This window comes from Cryptomeria japonica, chromosome 5 (assembly GCF_030272615.1).
Source record: "Cryptomeria japonica chromosome 5, Sugi_1.0, whole genome shotgun sequence".
In the NCBI taxonomy this organism is placed as follows: domain Eukaryota; kingdom Viridiplantae; phylum Streptophyta; class Pinopsida; order Cupressales; family Cupressaceae; genus Cryptomeria; species Cryptomeria japonica.
The window spans coordinates 140,545,087-140,571,557 of record NC_081409.1 but is presented as its reverse complement, the minus strand read 5'-3'; the positions used below and the strand labels follow the sequence as shown (position 1 = coordinate 140,571,557).

The following is a 26,471-nucleotide window of genomic DNA, read 5'->3' as shown; positions in this document are numbered from 1 at the left end:
TATCTACGTGCTGCACAAAAACAACCCACGAAGTTTGCATGAGACTAGCCGTGGGTCCCACTCCACCGTTAATAATTTATTTAAATAACGACGATATGAATAACCAGCCTAGGATACCGAAACTCCAGGGAGGACGTTACGTAAAAAGCAAAAATTAGGACACGTGGCAGCTAACGCAAGGGGCGGAAAGCAGAAAAGACATACGCATACGGGGCGAAGACTATACGCCTGCATGTACGTGTCTACGGACGGACCCTTTAGCGAAAGAAAAACCCAAATGTGTTTTTTGATTTTCCGTTGTTTTTTTTTTCATGCAGCTGTGATCGTGCATGGGTAAAGGAGGAGAGATTTACATCAAGATTTAGCGGCTGTTTAGCGAACGAAAATGGCGGAAAAACGGCCGAGAACGTGGAAAAACGCTCGAGTAGCTGATAAATTGGGAATACTGAGGCTGCCCAACAGATAAAACGGTGTAATTTTCGATCTCTAGTTGTGCTAGAAGTGTGGCTAAATAATGGTCGGCTGAGGATTATTAGTGAGCGTAATAAGGCGTAATGGTCAAGGCAACTGCAGCAGATGAATTTGTATGCAGACGATAAATCCGTCATGTTGTTTAGGTCACGGCTTTGTGATAGATTACTTTCGGTTTGTGTAAATTTCACGGAAACTTATTTGTGGTTTGTTTTCCCTTTGCGGACGGCTGTGGATCGAAGCGGTGACCTGGCAGGCGCAAATTGGCGTGAAATTTACGTGGTTTTGGAAATAGGTGTTTGGATTTTTTTGCGGCGTGCTGTGGATCGAACCGGTGACCTCGAGCTGTGAAATTTGTGTTGTTTTTACGTGGATTGGGCTGAATTTTGGGGAAAGGGATGGAGAAGATTTGCTGGAATGCAAAGTGCCGCGGGGCGGCGTTGGTTGGGTGGAGAACGGGGTGGCCTTTACGTTCTGGTGGCTTTGCCGATCTCTGCAACTCGTGCGGGTATGGATTTTTTTTTTATAAATGTAGTTTTATCGTGTAGAATTTTTTTTTTTTTTGTTTAACTTTTTGTCGTATGTTTTACGTCGTTTTTTTTGGAAAGTTTTGATGACCTAGAAAGGATTGAAGATGTTGATCAGTTTTCTTCTATGCTATTTCGATGCATTTTTGTGACGTGGTTAGATTGCCACAGTCATGAAATTAAGAAGCGAAAGTTCTCGTCGTGAGCGTGGTTTTTTCTCGGCGCTCAGGGTTTTGAGTTTGACTTACTTTTCTTTCTATTACGTCTTTTCCCGAAGAATTTTGTAACCTAGTACGAATTTATAGGTACTTATCAGATTTTTTACAAGTTTTTTCAATGCTTTCTATACTGTGCTTATATTGCTGCTGTCGTTAAGAAGGCAAAATCTTGCTTCCGAGCGGGAGTTATTTTAAAAAGCTATCCTGTCAGGGTTTCGGTTTGCGTATCAAGTTATCGCAAAGTGGCAGTTCTGTCTTTTTTTTCTTCCTTTTCAGTTTTTACAGTTACAATTTGTAGTATGGCTATATAGTTTTCAAGTGTGCGTGTTCACTGGCAATTGATGTGTAGTTTTGCGTGCACATTTTTCTTGGAAATAATGAAATAAAAGTCTTAGCGGCCGAGCGTGAATTTTCATTCTTTTCTTCTTTTTTTGGTCAGGGTTTTGGTTTGGTTTTCTTTTCTATGTGAAGCAGTTTTGCTTTCGTTTTATTTTTATTTTTATTTTTTGAGAGATACAATTTCTAGTTTCGCTTGTATGTATTCGTAATTTATATAGAGTTTTGCATGAACATTGGTTGTTTAATTTTAGTTTTGAGTATAAAGTTCCATGTAAATTTTGTTAGTTTGGAAAGCGTTTTCAATTCAACAAGCTGGTCAGTTTTCTTTCGGAAAATTTTGTCCCTCTCGTTGTGGGTTGACTTATTGCATTACGAATGAAACCACTTTTAACATTACATCACAACTTCTGGGACAAGTTTGGATAATTTATAGTTTTGTCCGTACTGTGGTAATTAATTTACAATTTTCTGTTTACGTTGTTCTTTATATTCAGAATTTTGTGTGCATGCATTTTGTAGAAATATCATAAGCTGAAAAGAATTTACTGATACTGACAATTCTTTTTTCAATCAATTTAGATGTGATTTATAATGTGGTAAGATTGCCGCTCTTGTGCAATTTTTAAGGTTAAATTTTCTTTTCAGAGTTTTTTTGTGCTTTATAATTTTCTATTACAGTATATTTTTTGCGTCGTTATTTAGTGTGCCCATTCTAACATTAGGGACTTTATGATCAATAATTTTGTACTATATTGATTAGTTATTATTGTCTACCATGGGACTTTGTGCAAGAGAAGTCCAAGTCTAGATTGTTGATTTCCTGTTTTGGTTTTTAAAAATTAAATTTCATCTTACAATTTATAAGGTAGCTCTGTTTTTTCTTTCCAATTTCCAATAGTCGGTTATTTTTAAATTGGCAGCGTGCTATGCTTTTCATGGGACTTTTTGTGAGGTATCCTACCTTTACACTACTGCCCTTTGATCGATTTTTTTTTCATTAATTTTTGAATTTTTAATGTGGCAGTCCTGTTTTTGTTAATTTTTTAATACATTGATTACCCATTATGGTTTTGTTATTCAAGAGGAAAATTGACTTTTTGTTTGGGCATTTCAGCTAATATTTTACATGAAATAAAGAGTTTGTGTAGGCAATACATAAATCCTATTCAGTTTTCTGTTGGCTTTTGTTCTTCATGTTATTTTGATTCTGCATGCAATGATAACATGCTGGGAGTTCACAGCTTACTGGCATTTTTTCTTTCAGTTACAAAGAGATTTTGTTTGGGGAAGTTATTAGCTGCATGAATCTATTCATTTTTAACTAGAGGATTTTTAGGATATGTTTTGTGTTGGAGGTCAATGTCTAAATTTTTGCTATAATTTTACTTGAAAGGAAAGGGTTTTCGATCGGACATTTCATTTGTTCTGGAATTTTTGTGGTTGTATTTGTCCTAACTCCTAAGGGACAATTGTTTAGTACTCCGGTCCTTTGTTTTGGGTTCTATTTATCTCAGATTTGTATTGGGCGATACCAAGTCTAAGTGAGGTTTCTGATGCTCCTTGGTAGTTTGTGTGGGTGTCTTCTATTTTTTGTGATATTGCAATTTTTTTTGTTGTCCCTGAATTCCTACGATTATTGCATATGTCATAGAAGTGTGTTATGTATTTATTGTTAGTTGATAATTTCAGAAGGGTAAAACATGAATTTGCTTTTCTGTCATATTTAATGTTGAAATTTGGTTTCCCTTGTAAATATGGACCCTTTGCTGAGTCGAGTATTTGATAAATCTGATGCTTAGTTCTTATTATTTTTGTCTTCTTGAATTCCACAGTCAATTATAGGGAGATAATCTGTGCACTGTTTCTATTAGCTAATTGATTGCTTTGATAATCTATTTATATACTTACTTTTGGACCACAGGTTAGCATACGATCAAATGAAGTTCTGTGAGATATTTCACACAGATGAAGATGGTTGGAAGAACTGCAACACTTGTAAAAAGGTTAGGAGTCATTCATATGCAACATGTTTTATTATGAAGGAAAAGTTTATTGAAATAGGAAAAAAATGGACAAGGCTGATTGTGATATTTTGGCAGCACAAAACTCTTTAGAGCACCATTAAAATTTAGTTGGGAAGGAGCACATAACAAACTAACAAGGGCCTGGTCTTAGTTTCTGACCCTCCTATTACAAACCAAATCCTCACAACTAAGGAACCATTCTTTAAGATACTTTGTCAACTGCATGTAACTGAAAATGGTGTAATGCTTTTTTTCATTTGGCACAGAGCTACCATGTCCACCCTTCTCAAAGAATCAGCTATAGATATCTCTAGGAGTGGCCTGTATAGTTCTTCTGGGAATATTATGGTGTACTTCAAATCATCCCAAGCACCTTGAACATCGGCCTTGATGTTTTCCTCTTGGCAAATATTGTCTTCTTTCACTATTGTATGGTCACTCAATTCCTCACTATTAGCTTCCGATATCCACACTCTGATCTGCTCTAGCTCTCTTTCTCCAGGAATTTAATTTTGTCAAAAAATTCCTTCCATGCTGATTTCTAAATCGTCAATTTAATTTTCCTCATTCCCTTATTATAGGCAGCCTTCTCTTTTTCATGGTCAAGATCCCATTGTCTGACTCTACCTTCCCCCGTTTTCCAGTCTAATCCTCCTTGTTAGCACTTGTATTGGGGTTTATTGTACATAATTAGTAGTAATATCCCATAAAATATTCAATCATGTGTCCAGTTTTTTGAATTACGTTTCTTTCAGATCTTTGAGGAAGGCCGACTTCTCCTGTCCCAGCTTAATTTCCTTCTTATTCTCAACTTTTCTCTGATTGCAATCTCCAAAGTCCATGTCCTTCCTTCTATCAGCACATTGAACTTTAACTTCTGAAGGAAATGCAACCACTTGTTTAAAATACAAAATTGATGTTGATAAGTAAGCACCTCACTTCTTTCTTTGCCTAAATTCGACCTTGCATTATTCACATTAGATTACAAACTCATTAAAACTGGTTTATCATTTCTTTTGCCTTTGCCTATAACTAGTTGCAAGCTTCATTGATTCAAGCTTTTATAAAATCAAAGATTTTGGTGATGCTTATTTCTTTTGTCATTGGCTCCATGAATAACAATATAAAGGAGCAATAAGAAAAATGAAAAGATGGGAAGTGCATGGTCGGTTGACTATTACAAAAAATGTTCCATTGCTAACTGTCTTCTTGAATGGTGCCCAAAAGCTGAAAATCCTGTTAGCAAGAAACTGTTAATGTTTTTAGCAACGCAGAAATAATCTGTAACAAAATACACAGAAATTATCCTGGGAAAACCCTCCATTTGAGGGTGAAAAACCCAGCCCACTCAAAAATGAACTTTATTATATCTCTGAAAAATGAATACAACTGATGATAGTCTCAGATTAATAAGTTTGATTCTCTACAAATCAATCATAATGATGAAGTAAGATGATACATCTCACATACGATCTGTAAATCTTCATAAGACTGTGAACTCTGAATGCAGAAAAACACATAATATATTTAATCTGACAGACGCAATCACAATCTTCTTGACAAATGAGAGAAGCCGATCATAAATCTATAAAATTGCCGAAGAAGAGCAAGCACGAAAAGAAAGAACGATGAATATAAAGTATTGGGAATGCCAGTAAGGAGACACACAAAGGAAGAGGGAAAGGCACGGACAGTTACATCTGCACCGACAGCCACCTATACACTGACAGCCACAAATATACTGGCAGCCACATCATCTTCACCGACAGTCACAGCAACATGAAGGGTCACCGTCAGTCATCAAAGCGATCAAGACAAGAAACCGGAAGCTATTGAACTGATAGAAGAAGAGATAAATAAGGAACATTGCAATGAAAGTCTCTCTCACAGCTACAATACTTCAACACTCCCTCTTAGCAAGAGAGAGATTATTCATATGTCTTCACATTACAAGAACACATAGCTGCAATCAAAAGAATGTCAACAAAATCTCATCACAGATTTTCTCAAATATAAAATTGTTATCTCAGCATAAGAATATTCACCATAGCTACTCCTAGAGGGTGAATTAAAACAGAAATAAAAATCATAAAGTCATACACATGACTTCCACCATAGCTACTCCCAGAGGGTGGATCAAGGGATTTCACCTCGAACTTCTCTCGCAGAGAAGAACTCATTAATCAAGGGATTTCACTTCGAACTTCTCTCGCAAAGAAGAACTCATTAATCAAGGGATTTCACCTCGAACTTCTCTCGTTGAGAAGAACTCATTAATCAAGGGATTTCACCTCGAACTTCTCTCGTTGAGAAGAACTCATTAATCAAGGGATTTCATCTCGAACTTACTCATTAACAAGGGATTGCACCTTGAACTTCTCCCTCACAGAGAAGAACTCATTATTTCACCTCAAATTTCTCCATCACAAAGAAAAATACTTTAACCAAATCTTCATGACGAGGTAGCACCCTCTGAAGCTGAAATGTCAAGCTCCCCCTGAAGCTGAACTGTCATGCTTCCTCTGAAGCTGAAATCAATCTTCTAACCTCCTTGTCCAAGGTTACTTCTGACGATATGTCAGACTCCCTCTGAATGCTGATTCTTCCTCTGCGAAGAAATGCAAGCAATATTCCTTACTTGAATGCAATCTCTGATTCGTCCTTTAATAATTTTGCTCAGCAACGGAATTTCCATTCACTTGGATTGATCACACCGAAGCACCTAGTGATGATTTGATGGCTGTGTGGCCTTTGGCCCTCGCCATCACTCATCATCTATCCACAATATCTGCCCCGTGCATAGTTTAAGCATCATCTGAAGAACTGTCTTTAATACCATCCACAACAAAGTGACAGACGAACCATATAAATGCGACAAAAATCCACCTGTAGCAGGGTGTGCCAGAATGCTAAGCTGCAGTGCCCATCCTAGGACAAAAGCACAGGATCTACCTTCAAGCGGTTAGGCTCTATAGGAGGAGCCCGCTTTGATACCATGTTAATATTTTTAGCAACACAAAAATAATCTGTAACAAAATACACAAATTATCCTGGGAAAACCCTCCACTTGAGGGTGAAAAACCCAGCCCACTCAAAAATGAACTTTATTATATCTTTGAAAAATGAATACAACTGATGATAGTCTCAGATTACTATCAATCACAATAATATAAGTTTGATTCTCTACAAATCAATCATAACAATGAAGTCAGATGATACATCTCACATACAATGTGTAAACCTTCATAAGAATGTGAACTCTGAACGCAGGAAAACACATAATATATTTAATCTGACATACGCAATCACAATCTTCTTGACGAATGAGAGAAGCTGATCATAAATCTATAAAATTGCCGAAGAAGAGCAAGCACGAAAAGAAAGAACAATGAATATAAAGTATCGAGAATGCCAGTAAGGAGACACACGAAGGAAGAGGGAAAGGCACAGACAGTTACATTTGCGCCGGCAACCACCTATACACCGACAACCACAAATATAATGGCAGCCACATCCTCTTCACCGACAGTCACAACAACATGAAGGGTCACCGTCAGTCATCAAAGCGATCAAGACAAGAAACTGGAAGCTATTGAACTGATACAAGAAGAGATAAATAAGGAACACTGCAATGAAAATCTCTCTCGCAGCTACAATACTTCAACAGAAACAACACACATCTCATCCTCCAAACCAGCATATTTTGTCTGAACCAGATTGGAAACCAAATTGTTTTCTCTTTACCAGTCTTGCAAATGTCTCTTTGCGATTCCTTGAAGGCCTACAACCATTCATGATAGGGCCACAAGGAAATAGAAGTAGAAATTAATAATTATTCTACCCTAATAACCCACTATTAATCTCCACAACATGCCACAAGATACCCCACGTTAGAGTTGAAAAGGCAATATCATGCAGCCTACATTGACCATAAAAATCCTATCTAATATTGAAATTGTCACATAAACAAGAAAGAGTGAGTAAATGAAATAAACGACCCTCCTCTTGCCAAATTGTCATTACCATAAAATCTGTCCAATTTGCATGTTAAAAAATTGAAAAACCTCATTGACTCCCCATGGATTTCTTCTTTCTTGGTCAACTATTTAAAAAGCAATCAAGAATTACCATACTACTCATGACTCCCACTAAAAGCTCTTTAATTTTAGAAGATTTGGGTAAAAGTGCTACAGATTTGATTAGCAACCTTCATTTTGAGGTTGTCTTTCGTCATTTACGAATTTAAAAATTCATTGTGTAGAGACAACTTAAATTGTTTAAAGATTTCTCCTTCTAAATGACCTCTCTATTAGCCACAACCAACCAATACATGACATTTTTCCTTGGCTAAAATGTATTAATCACTTCATCAGTGAGCAAATGAATCCTCCAATGATTGTGTTGTCCTCATTTCATGGCTTCGATAATGTACTAGAGCAACCCTCTATTACAATTCTTAAAAATGGCCGTATCTGTATTGGATACCATATCCGTGTCCATGCAACTTTGGTTTATTATTTTCTTTGCTACCTTGTTATCAACCACATGTTCTTAGAGTATGGAGACTTTTTTGGTAATTGTCTAGTCAATTAGAGATGGGAGATATGTTTTGTAAAAGTGATGGGAAAAATGACATCACTTTAAAGCAAAAAAAGTGCATAGTGAAGTGCCACAATACTATTTTAAACAAAGTGTATATAAGCTTCAAATGTTGCCAAGATATTGGCTTTTCTTAGTGAATTACACACCGTATTAGTCATGCACACATTATGCAACCCACTATACTTAGAAGCTACTTAATATTGACACATCACTCAAGTGCAAGGTTTGAGTGCTCATTGAGGTGCAAAGAGAGGACTAAGAATTTGTTGAGGTTGTTGATAGACTTATTGTATTAATTCCTTAATCTATATTAATTCATTCAAGAGTAGAAGTTCTAAGAGTTCTTAATGAGCTCTAATACCCCAAGGTTACTTGCAAAACCAAAGATAGTCTTCCACAAGAAAGTAGAGCAAGAGGTTAATTGCTTGATTATGGATGCAATAATGTACAATAATCAATAATTGATCAATGATACTACTTACATAATGTACATATGAGGCTTTTCTTAAATAAGCAAGTGTTGTGACCATTTCACACATTGCCCCATCACAAATGGGGACCCCTTCTTTTTCTTTCAGTCTTAGGTTTTTGTGAGGTTAGTTTGCTAAGAGTGATCCTTTTTGAGTGATTTTGTTAGGTTAGTTTGCTAGGAGTGATCCTTTTTGAGTGATTGAGTTTGAGGTTGATAGCGCATCCAGTAGTTTGAGAGTTAGCAATCCACATCTTTTGGATGCGAATCGGGTGCAAATTTAACTTAAGACATGGCGATTGCCTAGATTCGACTAACTTTGATTGCCGGGAAGAGCGACTTAAAGACATTTCCATCATTGCCTTTGATTGCCTAAGACACCAACTGGAGATGTTTTATTTCCTTTGGGGGTCAAGATCAGCGAAATAAGGTATTTTATTTTTTCAATTAAGATTCAAACAGGTCAGATTTCATTTCCTTTGGGGGTCTAAAGGTGTGATTTAACCATCTTAGATGATTTCCTTTGCTCAGCAACCTAAGACATTTCCTTCCCTTGGCAATGGAAATCAGCGACTTAAGGCATTACTTCCTTTGCCAATGACAATGTGCGACTTAAGGATTTACGACCTCCCTTGGCAATGATAGGATGCCTCCTAAGCAATGCTACCTCCAATAACTCCCAAAGAGTGCAATTTAATTAATGCGATTTGCAAGGGATATCTATTTAATGTGAGCACCACTTTGATCGGACCCTACCATGATGAATGATAGACGTTTTATTTAAATTTTGAATTGAGGATTCAAGTCAGCTTGGAGTTAATTTGCAAAACTTTTAATGATGATCACAAAGTCGGCCTTGTGATGAGGTGTGATTCCCCTCCCAAGCAACTATAAAGTGTGTTTGATCATTTCATTTGATCAAACACAAAATCGATTTTGCACAGGCTCTTGATTGTAGCGATTTTCAGTAAAGGTAAAAGCGAAATTATTGGAGGAGGCAAGTTTGATCATTTGTCACAGCAAATTGATCTCCTTCACAGCGAATTCACCCTTGGATTGAAGATGACTTTGATTAAGACTAAGGCAAAGACATTAGAGGCATCGAGCTTGATCACCATTCACAGCAAATTGACATCTTTGATCAGCGAATTCATTATCCTGGACAGCGACATTGCATCTATCAAACTTAAGTGATTTTATCATTGATCAAGCAAGCAAATTTGGAAGGAGATTATCTCAACATCACTTTGGTAGAAGGCAATTTTGCCAAATTATCAATCCAACTGAAGTCAAACCTTATTCAGTGCTGGCATACCTTACTTTTTGATCATTGAAGGCTTGAGTCCATTGCATTTTTTTAATCTAAGCGTATTTGAAGGCATAATTTATTAATTTAGATGGTTATGTTCAATCTAGGGTTTGGCATAGACACCTAGGGTTTTAAGCATAATTGGGATTTTGATGAATTATCAGCTGAAATTCTTAGCTTAGGTGATTGATTCCCACTTGCAAGCGTTCATACCATATCATTAGACTAACTTGGACAACTCTCACAGGTAGGATATGGTAGGAGTACGACAGGCTCTCATCAAGGAGGACTCAAAGGGAGATACGATGGAGTCCAAGATTACATCATTTTGGGGCAATGTAGGGGATATCAACCTCAACCAAATCAACATGAAGAAGTTTCAAGGGTCGCTGTATACCACCAAGCCTTCCAGATACACCAAGATGATGATCGAGAACGGCATAGTGAAAGCAGCAACCTTCCCTCTAGTTGCACAATGCAATGTGTTGATCGTTGAGTGTGCCAAGCACTATGATATGAGCAAAAGGATGATAGTAGCACCTGATGGCAGAGAGCTTGCCTACCTTTCCGAAGAGGCTATTAGTGAAGCCTTTCATATACCTAATTTAAACAACATGATCTACAAGAGCAAGGAAGTAGCGCAAGTTGTCTATGATGATGATCTAGACAAATGCCTTAGGATAATCAACAAGTATTGGCTATTGAGGAGCAGGCCTGGCCTATCCAACATACATGCCAAGCTCCACAAAATTGACTTCAAGGAGGAATTCGATGACTTGATCACTCTGCTCAACTGAATTATAGGGGCTCCTCAAGCTTCTCAGTTTGAGAATTGGATGTTCTACTTCATGGAGATCATATTGATTGGAAAGGAGAATCGATTGGGCAAGGATTATTAGCAACAACATTGATATACAACTCAAGAGGCTTGTACGAACTAGGACTTTCTACATGAGTTCATACATCATATGTTCACTTGCCAGATCTCATGAATATGCAAGATTAATCATAAAGGTCCAATTGGCACAAGAGCTAGAGAGTTGAGAGCATGTGAATCATACACACAATTGCATTACCCTAGCAAGACACATTTCAAAAGAGTCAATGATGCCTTTACTATGCACATAAGGACTTTGCAAGGTGGCATTCATCAAAGACTATCCCCACATGCAAAAGAGTTAGTAGAGAAGTTTGGTGCTTGGTTTATCTAGTTTCCTAAGTTTACCAACGTAAGAGTGCAAGGATGCTCTTGCCCACCTTACATGCTACCAAGATATTCTACCGACAAGCTAGTGTTGCTTGAGTTGGTGAGGCAGTTGATGGCATACAACAAAGTACAAAAGAATAAACACAATTTGAGAATTCCATTTCCCATTTCAGTTGGATGGTCATTGGAAGTGTGCCCATCCTTGCAAGCGGCAGAGAAGGTGGATGAAGAATTGAAGTCTCTCCTTATTCCATACTTTTCCAGAGACAACTTCGATCCTTACGGTAGCATCAAGAGATCAAGTGGAAAAAGACACAAGTATAAGTTACAATTAGAAGATCATTTCATGAATGCGAAGGATGATCTAGATATAAGGAAAAGAATGTGTTCGAGGCTACCAATTTACGTTGTCAGAGAAAGCAAGGTCTTTGACGTTTCTGATCAAGCACAAGATAGTGGAAGACGCCTCCTACCTGTATATGACCAAGAGAAAGACAAAGAAGTGAAAATCAATTGGATTGAGGTAGAGACAACTGACTTCAAAGACTTAATGAAGCCAGTCTTATCATACACAAAGCGATGGGTAGATGCTCAAACCTATGTATTGAAGAGTCAAGGCACTTAGCTGACATTTGAATTGATGGGAGAGGTATAGTTCTAATGATGAAACAAAAAGTGAAAGCTAGAGTGGAAGTGCCACCCAGTCAACTCATTCCAAAGGATCCAAGACGAAAGAAATCGACAAAGAAGAGCTCCCAAAGAAAAAACATTATTCAAGTTTAGGACACCGCCCTTCTACTAGTACTTCTTCTGTGCACAAGATGGAAATGAATCAAGCAGTTGTCTAGGAAGATCGCCCACCTAGAGAGAGCATCGATCATGGAGTGAATGAGTTCGCGGAATCTACAATTTAGAACAACAGGTGTGAAAGGACGGACAAGGGAAAGCAACCATTGAGCCAAGATAAGATAGTCCCACCTAAGCCAGGCAGTAGGAAGGCAAGCAATGATGCATATGTGAGCATTGAAGACAAGATCAAGAAGCTACATCTCCACCCCGAGGAGATTAGCATTTAAATGAAGTACAAGTAGGAGAGGAAAGATTGGCTATTCCTGCATGGCTTATAAAGAGATTGGCAAAGGAAGTGATAGTAGAAGAATAAGATCCCATTGAGTTAGATAACCTCCTGATAGAACTCGAGATTGAAAAGAAGAAAGCGGTGAAGATGTCAAAAATGGCAAGAGATGGTGAAGGATCCAAAATAATATAGATTGCTACTCCAAAGGTAGATTAGCCCGAAGATGAGATCACAACAAAAGAATATGACTTGGAGACTATTGATATAGGTCCTCCCACCATTGATCAGGCATTGGAAGGTATGAATGACACAGTGAAAATAGTTCACGACATGCTAAAGTTGGAAGTAGAAAAGAACAAGAAGTTGGAGAAAAAAACCAGTATATTGAGAAGTCACCTCCAACAACTCAAGCAATCGTTGAGGCAACACGATCCTTTGGCTACGTCGCCACCATTGCCTCCTCCAGACGCAATTGATGATTTTGAAAAGATAAAAGCTTTGGCACAGTTGATGGATACTTGGATTAATAGGACTTTCAAAAGGATGAATGCATTCATAAGGGAATTAGTGAAGATATTTGATAGAGTTATGGGAATTCTTGATAGAACTTAGGCGCTCATGACAACATATGATACTTTTGTCTACACTAGAGACTTCACCATGTCCATATTGCAAGTAATGAAGAATACGTGGAAGCAGACATTGGTGAAAGGTGTTAAGACATGGACCAGCTAGGGCTTGAACCTAGGACCTTCCATACGCTGCTGGAGTGCTCTACCACGGAGCTACTGGCCCCTCTTGGACCAGTCTATCGTCGGTCCGGGTGTGGCTTATTTCCAACACCAACACCCCCCCTTAAGCCACACCTCTCGTGTGCTTGGGGCTCCTAGCCTGGACCTAGCTCTGATACCATGTTGAGACACGGACCAACTAGGACTCGAACCTAGGACCTTCCATACTCTGCTGGAGTGCTCTACCACTGAGCTACTGGCCCCTCTTCGACCAGTCCATCGTCGGTCCGGGTGTGGCTTATTTCCAACACCAACAAAAGGAGTATTGAAAGATGGACAATCACCAGATTTCCAACAGTGGTGTAGTTTGCTTCGCATGAGGAAGGTCATATTTGAAGATATCAGTGGTGGATGCACCCAAGTTGATCAAGCCATCAACTTGATACATGACAAGATCTTGGAAGTAGCTGAGATCATTCTTAAGAAGGAGAAGAATGAAGGAATTGATATTGATGCCGGTCAGTTGGCTGAATGAGTGAAGTCTATCTTCTTTGGAACAAACAGATCACCTTCTGAGAGGTAGCTGGATGATATCCACTCATTCACCGTACTTGCCAGCAAGACGAGATTTCGGGCTAGGATGGGAAGCGACCTTTGCCTCAAGCTTGGATGAAGTTAGTTACTTAGAAGAACAATTGAAGAACCTGCGCGCAACTCCAATAACTGAGATTGAATCAATGATGTCTAGATTTGTTGAATTTGCAAAAAGAGAAAAGGATAAGGGCAACAAGATTTTAAAAGTAGTTTGTTATGATCCTATGTGGCGTCAATTTTTCCGATTGGAGGATTTTTTCTCATATTTTGTGCCAAGTGGATGTCACATTCTCATTGGCTGATATTTAATAATTTGCAATAATTAGGTATTTTGGTTGTAACAAACCCTAATTAGGGTTTAGGTGGCAAAATCTTGGCCTTTGATTTTGATTTAATCTTGGCCGTTCATTGTAATTGAGAGCGCTATATAAGCTCAACTCATTTCATTTGTAAAGGATCGATTAGAAGAGTTCTGAAGAATTGTTGCTCGATGTTGCAAAAATTAATAAAATAATTGAAGTGTTGGTGACTTATTGAGTTTTGGAGCATTTGTTTGTTTCTTCATCCTTTTATGAGAGAAGTTTATATGTGAAAAAAATAAAATTTTTGGAATAGAATTTGCTTTAAGTGTTTTAGATGAGTGAAAGATGTATGTGCATGATTGAAAGTGAACCTTGTTGTTCATACTACTAGTACTCCATCGATGGTGAAGTGTCTTGCGGAGACGAGTGAACCTATCTTAGCCAAAGCTTAACTTCAATTGCTATTCCATCATTGATGTGCTTCATCTTGAAGGTATCTATGTTTGTGGTAGTGATTTGAAAATCATCAAGCTATTCCTAGAAGATTGCACTACTGCTGTGGAGATGTTTTTAGCATGTCAAAGCAAAGCTTAGTTGAAGTCACTTGAAGTTGTCCATTGTCTTGCATTCTTGGTGTTAGCATAGCATTCCTAAACCTTACTTCCTTTTTCACTTTTTTTATCAAAGATCAGTAGTAGAAGAAAAGAGTGATATTGCAACATCATTTGAAGAATGTCATTCCATAGAGTTTGAATTGAATCTAGCAAAGAACAACTATGTAAGTACCCTTGTAGGTATAGCAAAAAACATCATACCATTGAAGCTATCCTACACGTCAAGACTTGACATTGAGAACCTTGGAGTCATCTCAAGTGTTTTTTTTGGTAATCTTCAGCATTTGAGAAGTCTTTGTTCAAGAGAGGATAGAGTATTCAATACTTTATTTTGTGTTCGATTGTGCGTAAAAACACCATCAACAACAAGGTTGGTAGATAGGACAAGATAAGATTGTGACAAATGTCTTAATCCTATGTCATGAGACAACTAGTGATTAGATAAGATCACATGAGTACTAAAGACTTCTAGAATGATTCTTAAAGCCCTAAGTGAACATATGAATGTGTATGAATAGGACCTACTAGGTGAACTAGTTAGGTAAGATACTTCGTTCACACCAACATAAGTATTATGCAAAAATAAAATTAATGGTACTATTTAAATGCACACTCTTACAATATGAATATACTCGAAATGCCTAATATTCATTTTGGTGATTTTTTACATTTGCTTTTATAAGCTATAGTTCTTGGGCACAATGTCTCAAAATTCTTCTAATTATGTCGAGAGCCATCTACAATGACATCAAAATGTCCGTAAACAAAAATCCATTTTTGAAACAATTTGACATGCAAATGACGGGTAAATGCATGAAATATGCCATGTTTCAGCTTTTGTGGAGGTGTTAGTTTATTACTCCAAATAAAATAGAACCCTCGCCACTTGTCTCAGCTAGATTCATAGCTATTTGCATGCATGCAGGACTTTAATGGACTTGTATTCTTGGTGTTTTAGTATTTTAGAAGAACATTTATTTTACAGATGATTCTTTTCTATTATAAGATATCTCTCGGCATATTTTACATATGTTTTCTAAATATAGGTATACTAGTATAATCTTTCACTTAAATGTTTATCGTCTTGTATTTTGTGTTTACTATATATGTGATTTAATGGGCTAGACTTTGGTAGTGTGTTTTCTTTAATTTTAATGGATGTTCCATGCAAACCAACAAGTGTCCTATTTAGCCATTGGTGCTTCCTCCATTTGTTCAACATGGTCTTCCACATGTTTATTTTTTGAGAAGAGTCTTTCTACCCCATTAACCAATGTACATTTGTTTATGTAGCTTGACATCTTTATCTTTTGCTCAAATTTAGTGCTGAGAGTTCATTTTTAAGTTTGCTTTAGCTATGTGTCGTGTTCTTTTCTTTTGAGGTCTTCAAGCTTGTGTCTAGGAATTTTTGAAACTCCACCTGTCGTTTTCTTGCAGTTTTTGTTTGGTCATGTGATTGTGTTAGCCACACTTTGACACCACCAAAATTTAAGCTTTTTGCATCAAAACGATGTGTTTTCATGCATCAAACACCTTTGTTGAGTCAATTCTATTTGCAAAATTATAGTATCACATGTTTTCCACACCATTCCTCCATCCTTAAAGTGTCATAGTTGATTTGGTTCATGTGGAAATGCATGCTAGTTTGAAGAAGAATCTTCCCTTGGTTTAGCCCAATACAGTACCCTTCAAAGCAGTTGCATAGTGCTGAAAATTACAAAAACAGTTAAATTTGACAATTATTAAGAGCTAGAATAGAACCATTTTATGGGACGATTTTATCTCCTTTATGCACAATGTGGCAAAGTTTTAAGGTGATATCCCTTTCTAGTCTTTCCAGATATTACTTGATTTTTACTTGTCGTCTGGAAGACAACTTTTTCTTTTGGGGGGGATAATGTAGTTGGCATAAAATGCTTATTGTTATGTTTGATAATTTTGGTTACCCTACAGTGTATAATTAATTGTATTAAGTGGGTTGTCACTCTCAGATAGTTATGTGTCAGTTGGTTGATGGTTGCGTATCTCTCGACAACCGTCGGGTTCTTTAAATACACTGTGTACAGCCAAGGAAGGTAGTACGGTATAGTCGGATCTATTGTAATCCTTGGCCGACCATCTCTAGTCTTCTTCTCTGTAATAATTACATGTGCGAATAAAGATATATTTCGCTGTTGCATTTGTTATGCATTGTCATGTACATTATTATTCCTGTATTTAATTTATCAGTTGTAATGGTAAACAAAGTGGAATACCTCACTTGTGTGGGATAGTTTACATGGAGATGGTGCCAAGCATACCAGGTTAAGGAGATGGCATGGCAAGTTGGTTTGGGGAGTTTAAGAGACAAGACCAAGAAGGAGCCCATAATGAGTCAAGTTGCACAGTCATCCCATAGAGTGGGAGATCATGGTAGGGAGGTGAGAGGCAAGAGATAAGTGTGGCAACAAGCCACTTGTTGTTGACATTTGCACAAAACAAGTAACTATCACCATTCCCACTCATAGTGATGCTAATCATGATGAACAAACTCTTGTTGCACAAGACACACTGGATGTTGTTGATGACAAGGAGATTGATCAAGATATTTAATGCCTTGACGCAAGTACGCAAGTACACCAATTAATACTTAATGGAAATAGGAATGACATCAATGGTAAATGTGCACGCATTATTATTGACAATAGCATCCAAAAGAACATTATTGCACAAAATGTAGTGAAATGCATTGGGCTCCATAATAATGGATATTACTAAAATGACAGCAAGGAACACAAAAGGAACGAGCATAGTGACCGAAGCAAAGGCGGGTATCATGAGGAAGGATAGGATACACACGCCAGGCGGGCATAGACAACCTCCCGTACTTTTAGAGTAGATCCTCCCCTTGTGAATCAAAACAAATTCCAAGCATATGGCCTCATATGTGCACAAGCATTGAGTGCTATCTCAATTCCTGCATATTATGTTGCATCGTGAAACCTTCAAACAACAGTTTGGGGCTCAATATTCCTCATTCAGTACCTCAATGGCCATGGGAGTCTATCAGCATGGATTTTCTTAGTGGTCTACCAACCACAAAATGCCAAAATGACTATTTGTTGTGGTTGATAGATTCTCTATAATGGTGACATTGATTGCTTGGAATAAGACCATCAGAACACTGAAAACCACGTACATCTTCAACCATGTTTGGCTTCATTTTGGGCTTTCAACCTCCATTGTCTTTGGTTGCAATCCTAGATTTGTTAGCACTTTTTGGCAAATTCTCTAGGCCATATTAGACACAATTGGATTGGTCTAGAACTTTCCAACCATAAACAAGTGGGCGAATAGAGGTGTTGAATTGCACTTTGGTTCATCTTCTCCAAATTCATAATAGGTCACATTTTTGTACATGGGATGATAGTCTACCTTTCGTCAGCATGCTTACAGTAAAGCACTACACAACTCTCTTTCCAAACATGTCTTGGGTTCCAACTATTGGCAGCCCTTGAAATATTGTATTGCACACTAACAACTATCAAATCACATGCACACAAAGGAGAAGCAAACAAAACTCAATGATTCATCCAATCCAAGATTTCCAGCAACAAGTCCAACAAATTCTTTAGCACCAACAACAGAAATACAAAGGCTGCCATGAAACTCATTGTGCTCTATAAACTTTCCAAGTTATGACAAATTATGGCTTCATCTTTAGAAGGACGATTTCCATGGTACACATTGCAAGATTAAACCTTTGCCCTATAGCACGTACACCATACTATATGCAATGGTTGAATGCTTCATTCAACAAAACACAATATTTGGGTTTGAACCCTATTTTCAATATAGGGCTACTCAAACCATACTTTCTAGAGTTGACACAGTCACAATGTTCAACAGACTTGGACCATGCACATGTCAATTTAGTGGCGAAGGATGTCATCACTGATGTGCCACTACTAGTACTTGCTTGGGCAATCATGGACCATTCTACATGAAGACTACGTAGTATGTTGACCAAGCAAATTGGTACAACTTGGAACAACTCTATCTGCAATTACTTGCACTTGTATCAAAGGTAATGAAAACTATTATTTCTAAAGAAGGGGTGATTGATTCAAGCACAATTGTGAACATAACTATAGTCTCATCCATTCATTCAGTTTGCACACTTGTCTTTACTCAATGCACACCAAACCACATCACAATTTTAAGCAATGCACAACCCATGTGAAGATCTACACCACTTTGTGTTCTTGCACATATTGGTCTAGCATATGGGAGGACATGCCTACATTTGGATATGTCCAGTTTGGCCCCACATGCACCCAGCACCTGGCCACATCTACTCCACATGTTTTATCATCTATATAGGATTGACAGTTGGCACCATACAAGTTCACCACCTATCACACTTTTGTCCACATATAAAGCATCCAATACACTTTTGACATCTGTGAACATATTGTTGTAGGCCTAGTTGATAGCCCCTATGTATAATAGTTATCCTATAAAAGGTATAGGCAGAGAATTTCATACTAGTAGTGGCTGCATGCATATCACTGCACTATCTTCTTTCATGCAATACATTTACATTACAAAGTTTTTGCTCCTCATGAATGTGAATACGCCGTCTATCCCAGAGTTTCCTATGCATATTCTACAAATTATGCAGGTTATTACTTTAATTTGTATTTTTGTCCTCTACTCTTGGGGTTTGGATCATGTTTGAAAAACCTTGTGGAGGGAAATGGGAACTAGGTTGGATTTTAGTTCTCTCTATCACCCTCAAATTGATGGGTGCATTAAGGTGGTCTATAGGAGTTTTAGAAACCTGATTTAGTATTTAGTAGGAGACAAGCCCAAACAATAGGATTTGCTGTTGCAATAGGCGAAATTCGCTTATAATGATTAATAAGCAGGAAGGGTATCCCTCATGCATTGTTCCAACAATGGATAGTCACTTTTGCAATTTCAATAAAAAAATCCCAATACACAAAATCCTAACCTCTCATGGCTAGTTATATATCAACATGTGCACATGAAGGTAAATAACATAGCAATATTATATAACCCATCAAAAATAAATGAGAAAAACAATCTTACAACACATCAACACACAAGGATTACCTTGGAGAAACCCATCTTGGGAAAATCTCCATCTAAAAGTGATCTTCTGATGCTTAAATCAAAGAGAGCAAATGATTAATTTGCCATCATGGCTAAAATTGAGCTATGTACACTCTAAGATGCTTTAAGACACCTGCAATAACTCTTAACTTCATGAAGTTACTTGCAACAACTCCTGACACATTAGAGAAATGAAGATCAAACATTAGAGAAGCAATTGAATGTTTAAAGACTCTTCACATTCCACATTCTGCCTCCACTATAACAAATTTGCCACTTCTGCTAGGATCATTTATGTTTCTGCCATGTAATCTATAGCATTCACCATGATAGGCGAATTATTTGCTGCAATATTTTGGCATTCATTGTAGTAGAAGATAAAATGTAGTGGTAATAACAAATTTGCCAAGAGTTCAACATTTTTTGCCACTTGCATAGATTGGTACATTCATTCAAACAGATTTTAAGATTTGCACTCTTATTTTATCAGTTATCTCAAGGTTTTTCTAGATCACTGTAGATACTATACTAACAAGAATACAGTCTCCTTTGCAATGTACTATCTTTAGTGATGTCAAACTTTTGGTTGCAAGTCACGAAACAACATATTGTCATCCAAATGATAACTCTTGATCCCGGTGGTCCAGCATAACTAGTCCAATTTTCAGATCATATAATAATTTAGTTAATAGAAAGATGCATCTGAAGACCCCATCCTGTCATATATCATTGAAGCCCTAGAGGGGTATTAGAGTTAAGGGGGCATTGGGATGCCCAAGTCTTCAGTGTTGAGGCAATGGAATTTGTCTCACATAAAATGTGCATATGAAAGATAAAAAAATATTGAAATACAAGGGACATGCCAATAAGAAGCAAGAAAAAGAGTTTGCAGTTGGTGACCTAGTTTTGGCCCATCTCAAGGAGGAGAGTTTTCCTTATGAAATAAAGTTGCTACAGGATTCAGATATATCTTTTGTTTTCAATAGTTTGCTTCTCCTTTCTTATCATGATGATATAAGAGGAACAATTGAGCAATAACAAACAAGTGGAAGGACAAAATCACCAAACTCCTTTATTAACATGATTATGTGTGCAATCATTGTAATGGTGCAGTAATCCAAATCTTTGCCTTTCTGAGCTCTTTTTCTTTGCCTTATCCATCCTTGACTATGCACTCACTAACTTAGTAACCAGTGCCTCAATATTGAGGTGGTTGACATATTTCTCTTGGCCATCAGTGCTTTGCACTTAGTGGCTCATCTTGGACACATTCTTACATAGCATCTGTGCAGTTGGTTTCCTTAGTTTGGTATAGGCCCTTAATGCTAGTGGCTCATCTTGGACACATTCTTACATAGCATCTGTGCAGTTGGTTTCCTTAGTTTGGTATAGGCCCTTAATGCTATATTTTTTTCTTGTGTACATTTCAAAACATGTACTCACTCCCATCTTGTTGGGAATTTATATTAGTTATTAAAAATTGTTGGTTTGGTAGATACCTATTCTAGTTGGTCATGTTAGAATCAAGGAACATTGAGAGGTGTGGGGGGGGGGGGGGGTGAATCAGTGTTCTGCCGGAAATCAAATTCACAAACTTATTCTTTATCCACCGGTTAGTAATGCAAAACAATAAAGAACATAAGCAAGCAATAAATAAACCGCAGATTGACAACATTGGAATTTTTATGTGGAAACCCGGAAAGGGAAAAACCACGGTGGGGTTGAAACCCACAATATTCATATACTATTGCCAGGAGTACATAAATATTACATAGATGGGGAATGCACTTGCATTCAGGCTCACTGCCTAGAGCTCATTGCTCAATTACAATGACTCGGAAGGCTACAACCTTCAGGGAAGTCTCATTGACTTACAATTTAATTACAATGAGGAAATACACTTAAAGAACTCTGAAATGCATCTAACAATGCAAGAATGAGTTTTGGTTAAGCACAAGATTTTTGACTATACTCGCTCTGCAATATACTCTGTTTCTGTCTCTGTCAGCTACTGGATCACCTGGGAATCAAATGCTCACGTGAAACTGCGCTCAATCGCACCAAAACGGATCACCACAACTGTAATACACCAAAAACCAATCACCAATTCAATCTTATATATCCGGTCATATAAAAAATAATCTCCTCCAAGTCGGCTATCAGAAATGTAACGTGTAGTCACATGTCGGCTTGACCGGATCCAAAAAGATAAGTTCGGATCTTCAAAACAGTAATAAAATGATGTTTCTAAATCGACCCAATCAACAAGAAAACGATTCAATGCACCGCAATCACCGGAAAGTTTCCGGACCCAAAAATGCTCTGTTCTACCTGAAATATCGGTTAATTAGCTATCGGTTAACACATGCTTCCGGATAAGAGGAATCATGACCGCCAGATCGAATCTCCAAGAAGAGCTGCCATCAAATTCACAAACTTATTCTTTATCCACCGGTTAGTAATGCAAAACAATAAAGAACATAAGCAATCAATAAATAAACCACAGATTGACAACATCAAAATTTTTACGTGGAAACCCAGAAAGGGAAAAACCACGGTGGGGCTGAAACCCACAATATTCATATACTATTGCTAGGAGTACATAAATATTACATAGATGGGGAATGCACTTGCATTCAGGCTCACTGCCTAGAGCTCATTGCTCAATTACATTGACTTGGAAGGCTACAACCTTCAGGGAAGTCTTATTGACTTACAATTTGATTACAATGAGGAAATACACTTAAAGAACTCTGAAATGCATCTAACAATGCAAGAATGAGTTTTGGTTAAGCACAAGATTTTTGACTATAATCGCTCTGCAATATACTCTGTTTCTGTCTCTGTCAGCTACTGGATCACCTGGGAATCAAATGCTCACGTGAAACTGCGCTCAATCGCACCAAAACGGATCACCACAACTTACAATTTGATTACAATGAGGAAATACACTTAAAGAACTCTGAAATGCATCTAACAATGCAAGAATGAGTTTTGGTTAAGCACAAGATTTTTGACTACACTCGCTCTGCAATATACTCTGTTTCTGTCTCTGTCAGCTACTGGATCACCTGGGAATCAAATGCTCAAGTGAAATTGCGCTCAATCGCACCAAAACGGATCACCACAACTGTAATACACCAAAAACCAATCACCAATTCAATCTTATATATCCGGTCATATAAAAAATAATCTCCTCCAAGTAGGCTATCAGAAATGTAATGTGTAGTCACATGTTGGCTTGACCGGATCCAAAAAGATAAGTTTGGATCATCAAAACAGTAATAAAATGATGTTTCTAAATCGACCCAATCAACAAGAAAACGATTCAATGCACCACAATCACCGGAATGCTTTCGGACCCAAAAATGCTCTGTTCTACTTGAAATATTGGTTAATTAGCTATCGGTTAACACATGCTTCCGGATAAGAGGAATCATGACCGCCAGATCAAATCTCCAAGAAGAGCTGCCATCAAATTCACAAACCTATTCTTTATCCACTGGTTAGTAATGCAAAACAATAAAGAACATAAGCAAGCAATAAATAAACCACAAATCGACAACATCGGAATTTTTACGTGGAAACCTGGAAAGGGAAAAACCACGGTGGGGCTGAAACCCACAATATTCATATACTATTGCCAGGAGTACATAAATATTACATAGATGGGGAATGCACTTACATTCAGGCTCACTGCCTAGAGCTCATTGCTCAATTACAATGACTCGGAAGGCTACAACCTTTAGGGAAGTCTCATTGACTTACAATTTGATTACAATGAGGAAATACACTTAAAGAACTCTGAAATGCATCTAACAATGCAAGAATGAGTTTTGGTTAAGCACAAGATTTTTGACTATACTCGCTCTGCAATATACTCTGTTTCTGTCTCTGTCAGCTACTGGATCACCTGGGAATCAAATGCTCACGTGAAACTGTGCTCAATCCCACCAAAACGGATCACCACAACTGTAATACACCAATTCAATCTTATATATCCGGTCATATAAAAAATAATCTCCTCCAAGTCAGCTATCAGAAATGTAACGTGTAGTCACATGTCGGCTTGACCGGATCCAAAAAGATAAGTTCGGATCATCAAATCAGTAATAAAATGATGTTTCTAAATCGACCCAATCAACAAGAAAACAATTCAATGCACCGCAATCACCGGAAAGCTTCCGGACCCAAAAATGCTCTGTTCTACCTGAAATATCGGTTAATTAGCTATCGGTTAACACATGCTTCCGGATAAGAGGAATCATGACCGCCAGATCGAATCTCCAAGAAGAGCTGCCATCAATGGCAACTCTAAACCAATAATCAAGCATCAGAAATCACCGGATGAGTGTCAATTGCCAACAATCTCCCCCTTTGGCATTGATAGCAACACTCGTGAAAAATAACTAAGTGTTGAGAACTGAACACTGGTTCAAAAGAATTAAAAGAATCTCTAAGGCTCCCTCTTAGACAAAGAATCTCACTCTCCAATATTGTACATTTTTCACCGTCTCTCTCCCCCTTTGATAGCAATGCCACAGATGGGGTGCTGTCCAAAACAGAGATACTTATAAATACTTGAAGATATCAGCATAAGTAGTCTTCAAAAATCCTAGCTGAGTATCCCTCCCACTCTTCAAATTGTCCAAAATTGTGATAAATGCTCTAAATATAGTGGCATGAATTTCTAACTCCCTCAGATTAGATGGTACAGGCCGGTTCATCTCCTTCATACAATCCACCTTATTGCTTAATATGGTGTCCAACCGAGTGGCAATTAGATTCCGGAGTTCACCTACTTTTCTCAAAATTTTCTCCTTATCCGCTTGAAGGCTTGAGATTTGATCATTTAAGGCTATAATCTGCCCTTCAATACTTCTGGTTAGAGTTGCATTAGGATCAAAGGATTGAGAAATGCCAACAAGCTTTCCCTGACAAACACCTATCTGGATTTGTACAATTTTCCGGCTTTAGACAATGTGTCAGAAATAATCTGCAGTACTTTGCAATGTGACCGGTTTTGTTGCATGCTTGGCAAACAACATTATTCTGCTTAGGTTCAAGTTCATTTGATTTTGTCTCATCTTGCACTGATTAGAGATATGTCCAAACATCCCACAAGCATAGCATCTTTTGTTTTGGAAGTTATTCTTTACTGCTCTACACACATTTGACTTGTGACCAAAATTATTGCATATGAAACACTGACCGGTAAAGGTAGGAACATTATTCATGTTGTTCATTCCATTATTCATCCTACTTCTGCATTGATTCACCATATGACCAAACTTATTGCAAGTAAAACATCTACAATTGAATTTATGAGCATTAGGTTGTCTTACCGGAGGATTCTTGCTCTTCTTTTGATCAGGTTTTGCATTGCCTTGTCGAGATCCGGAGGATTCACCTTTCTCAAATCCAAGTCCTTGCATGTCCTTTCCATGCCTCTGACTTTCTAGCATCTCATCAAGCTTTGCTGAGCTAGCTTTGAATTTGTCTTTGTATTCATTAGCAGTAGCAAGTTCATCCCTTAAGGTAGCAATCTATCTTTCAAGTTCTTGACCATTATTCTTTGACTGTGTCAGCTTGAGCTTCAATTGATCATTCTCATAAGTAAGCCTGAAGCATTCATCTGCTCTTTCTTTCAATGATTGTGCCAGATTTTCTTCATTTTTCTTCCGGTCCTCAATCTCCTTAGTTAGCCTCATCAAAATGGATTGCATCTCATTCTTCAAGGCAACATTCTCTCTTTCAAGTGTGTTAACTTCATCAGCTTTATCCTGATATTCCATGATATGATCTTCTTTCTCCTTCAGCTTGTCCATTAATTCCTTCCTCTTCTCTCTAGAGATGTTTGCTTGATCCTTCAGGTCATTGATGAAATCATCCGCAACATTCAGGTTCTTCTTCAAGGTACAAATCTCATTTCTAGCTGCATCAAGATCCTCAAGTGCCTCACTAAGTTGTCTCTGAAAACCGGAATCCATTGAATCAATCACCTGGACTTTCCTCAAGCGGTTAAGCTTCCTCAGAGGTACTAGGCTCTAATACCAATTGTTAGAATCAAGGAACACTGAGAGGGGGGGGGGTGGTGAATCAGTGTTATGCCAGAAATTAAATTCACAAACTTATTCTTTATCCACCGGTTAGCAATGCGAAACAGTAAAGAACATAAGCAAGCAATAAATAAACCACAGATCCACAACACGAAATTTTTACGTGGAAACCCAAAAAGGGAAAAACCACGGTGGGCTGAAACCCACAATATTCATATACTATGGCCAGGAGTAAATAAATATTACATAGATGGGGAATGCACTTGCATTCAGGCTCACTGTCTAGAGCTCGTTGCTCAATTACAATGACCCGGAAGGCTACAACCTTCAGGGAAGTCTCATTGACTTACAATTTGATTACAATGAGGAAATACAATTAAAGAACTCTAAAATAGCATCTAACAATGCAAGAATGAGTTCCGGTTAAGCACAAGATCTCTGACTGTATTGGCTTTGCAATATGCTCTGTTTCTGTCTTAGTCAGCTACCGGATCACCTGGGAATCAAATTCACACGTGAAACTTCACTCAATCGCACCAAAACGGATCACCACAACCGTAATACACCAAAAACCAATCACCAATTCAATCTTATATATCCGGTCATATAAAAAATAATCTCCTCCAAGTCGACTATCAGAAATGTAACGTGTAGTCACATGTCGGCTTGATCGGATCGAGAAAGATAAGTTCGGATCATCAAAATAGTAATAAAATGATGTTTCTAAATCGGCCCAATCAACAAGAACACGATTCAATGCACCGCAATCACCGGAAAGCTTCATGACCCAAAAATGCTCTGTTCTACTT

General features: G+C 37.7%; 1 protein-coding gene across 2 annotated transcripts in view; it reads left to right on the top strand.

The window, feature by feature from the left end:
- The first annotated feature begins 252 nt into the window (after nt 1-252).
- The window catches only part of LOC131028467 (B3 domain-containing transcription repressor VAL2), a 65,534-nt gene continuing 39,315 nt past the window's right edge, over nt 253-26,471 (top strand). The window contains exons 1-2 of one of the 2 annotated variants that reach the window (XM_057958751.2): nt 253-979; nt 3,477-3,558. In XM_057958751.2, the coding sequence (XP_057814734.1) occupies nt 870-979; nt 3,477-3,558 (192 nt within the window). In that variant the 5' untranslated portion in view covers nt 253-869. Of the gene's footprint in view, nt 980-1,155; nt 1,304-3,476; nt 3,559-26,471 lie in introns of those variants that run through there. The other variant, XM_057958753.2, reaches the window with a different exon arrangement.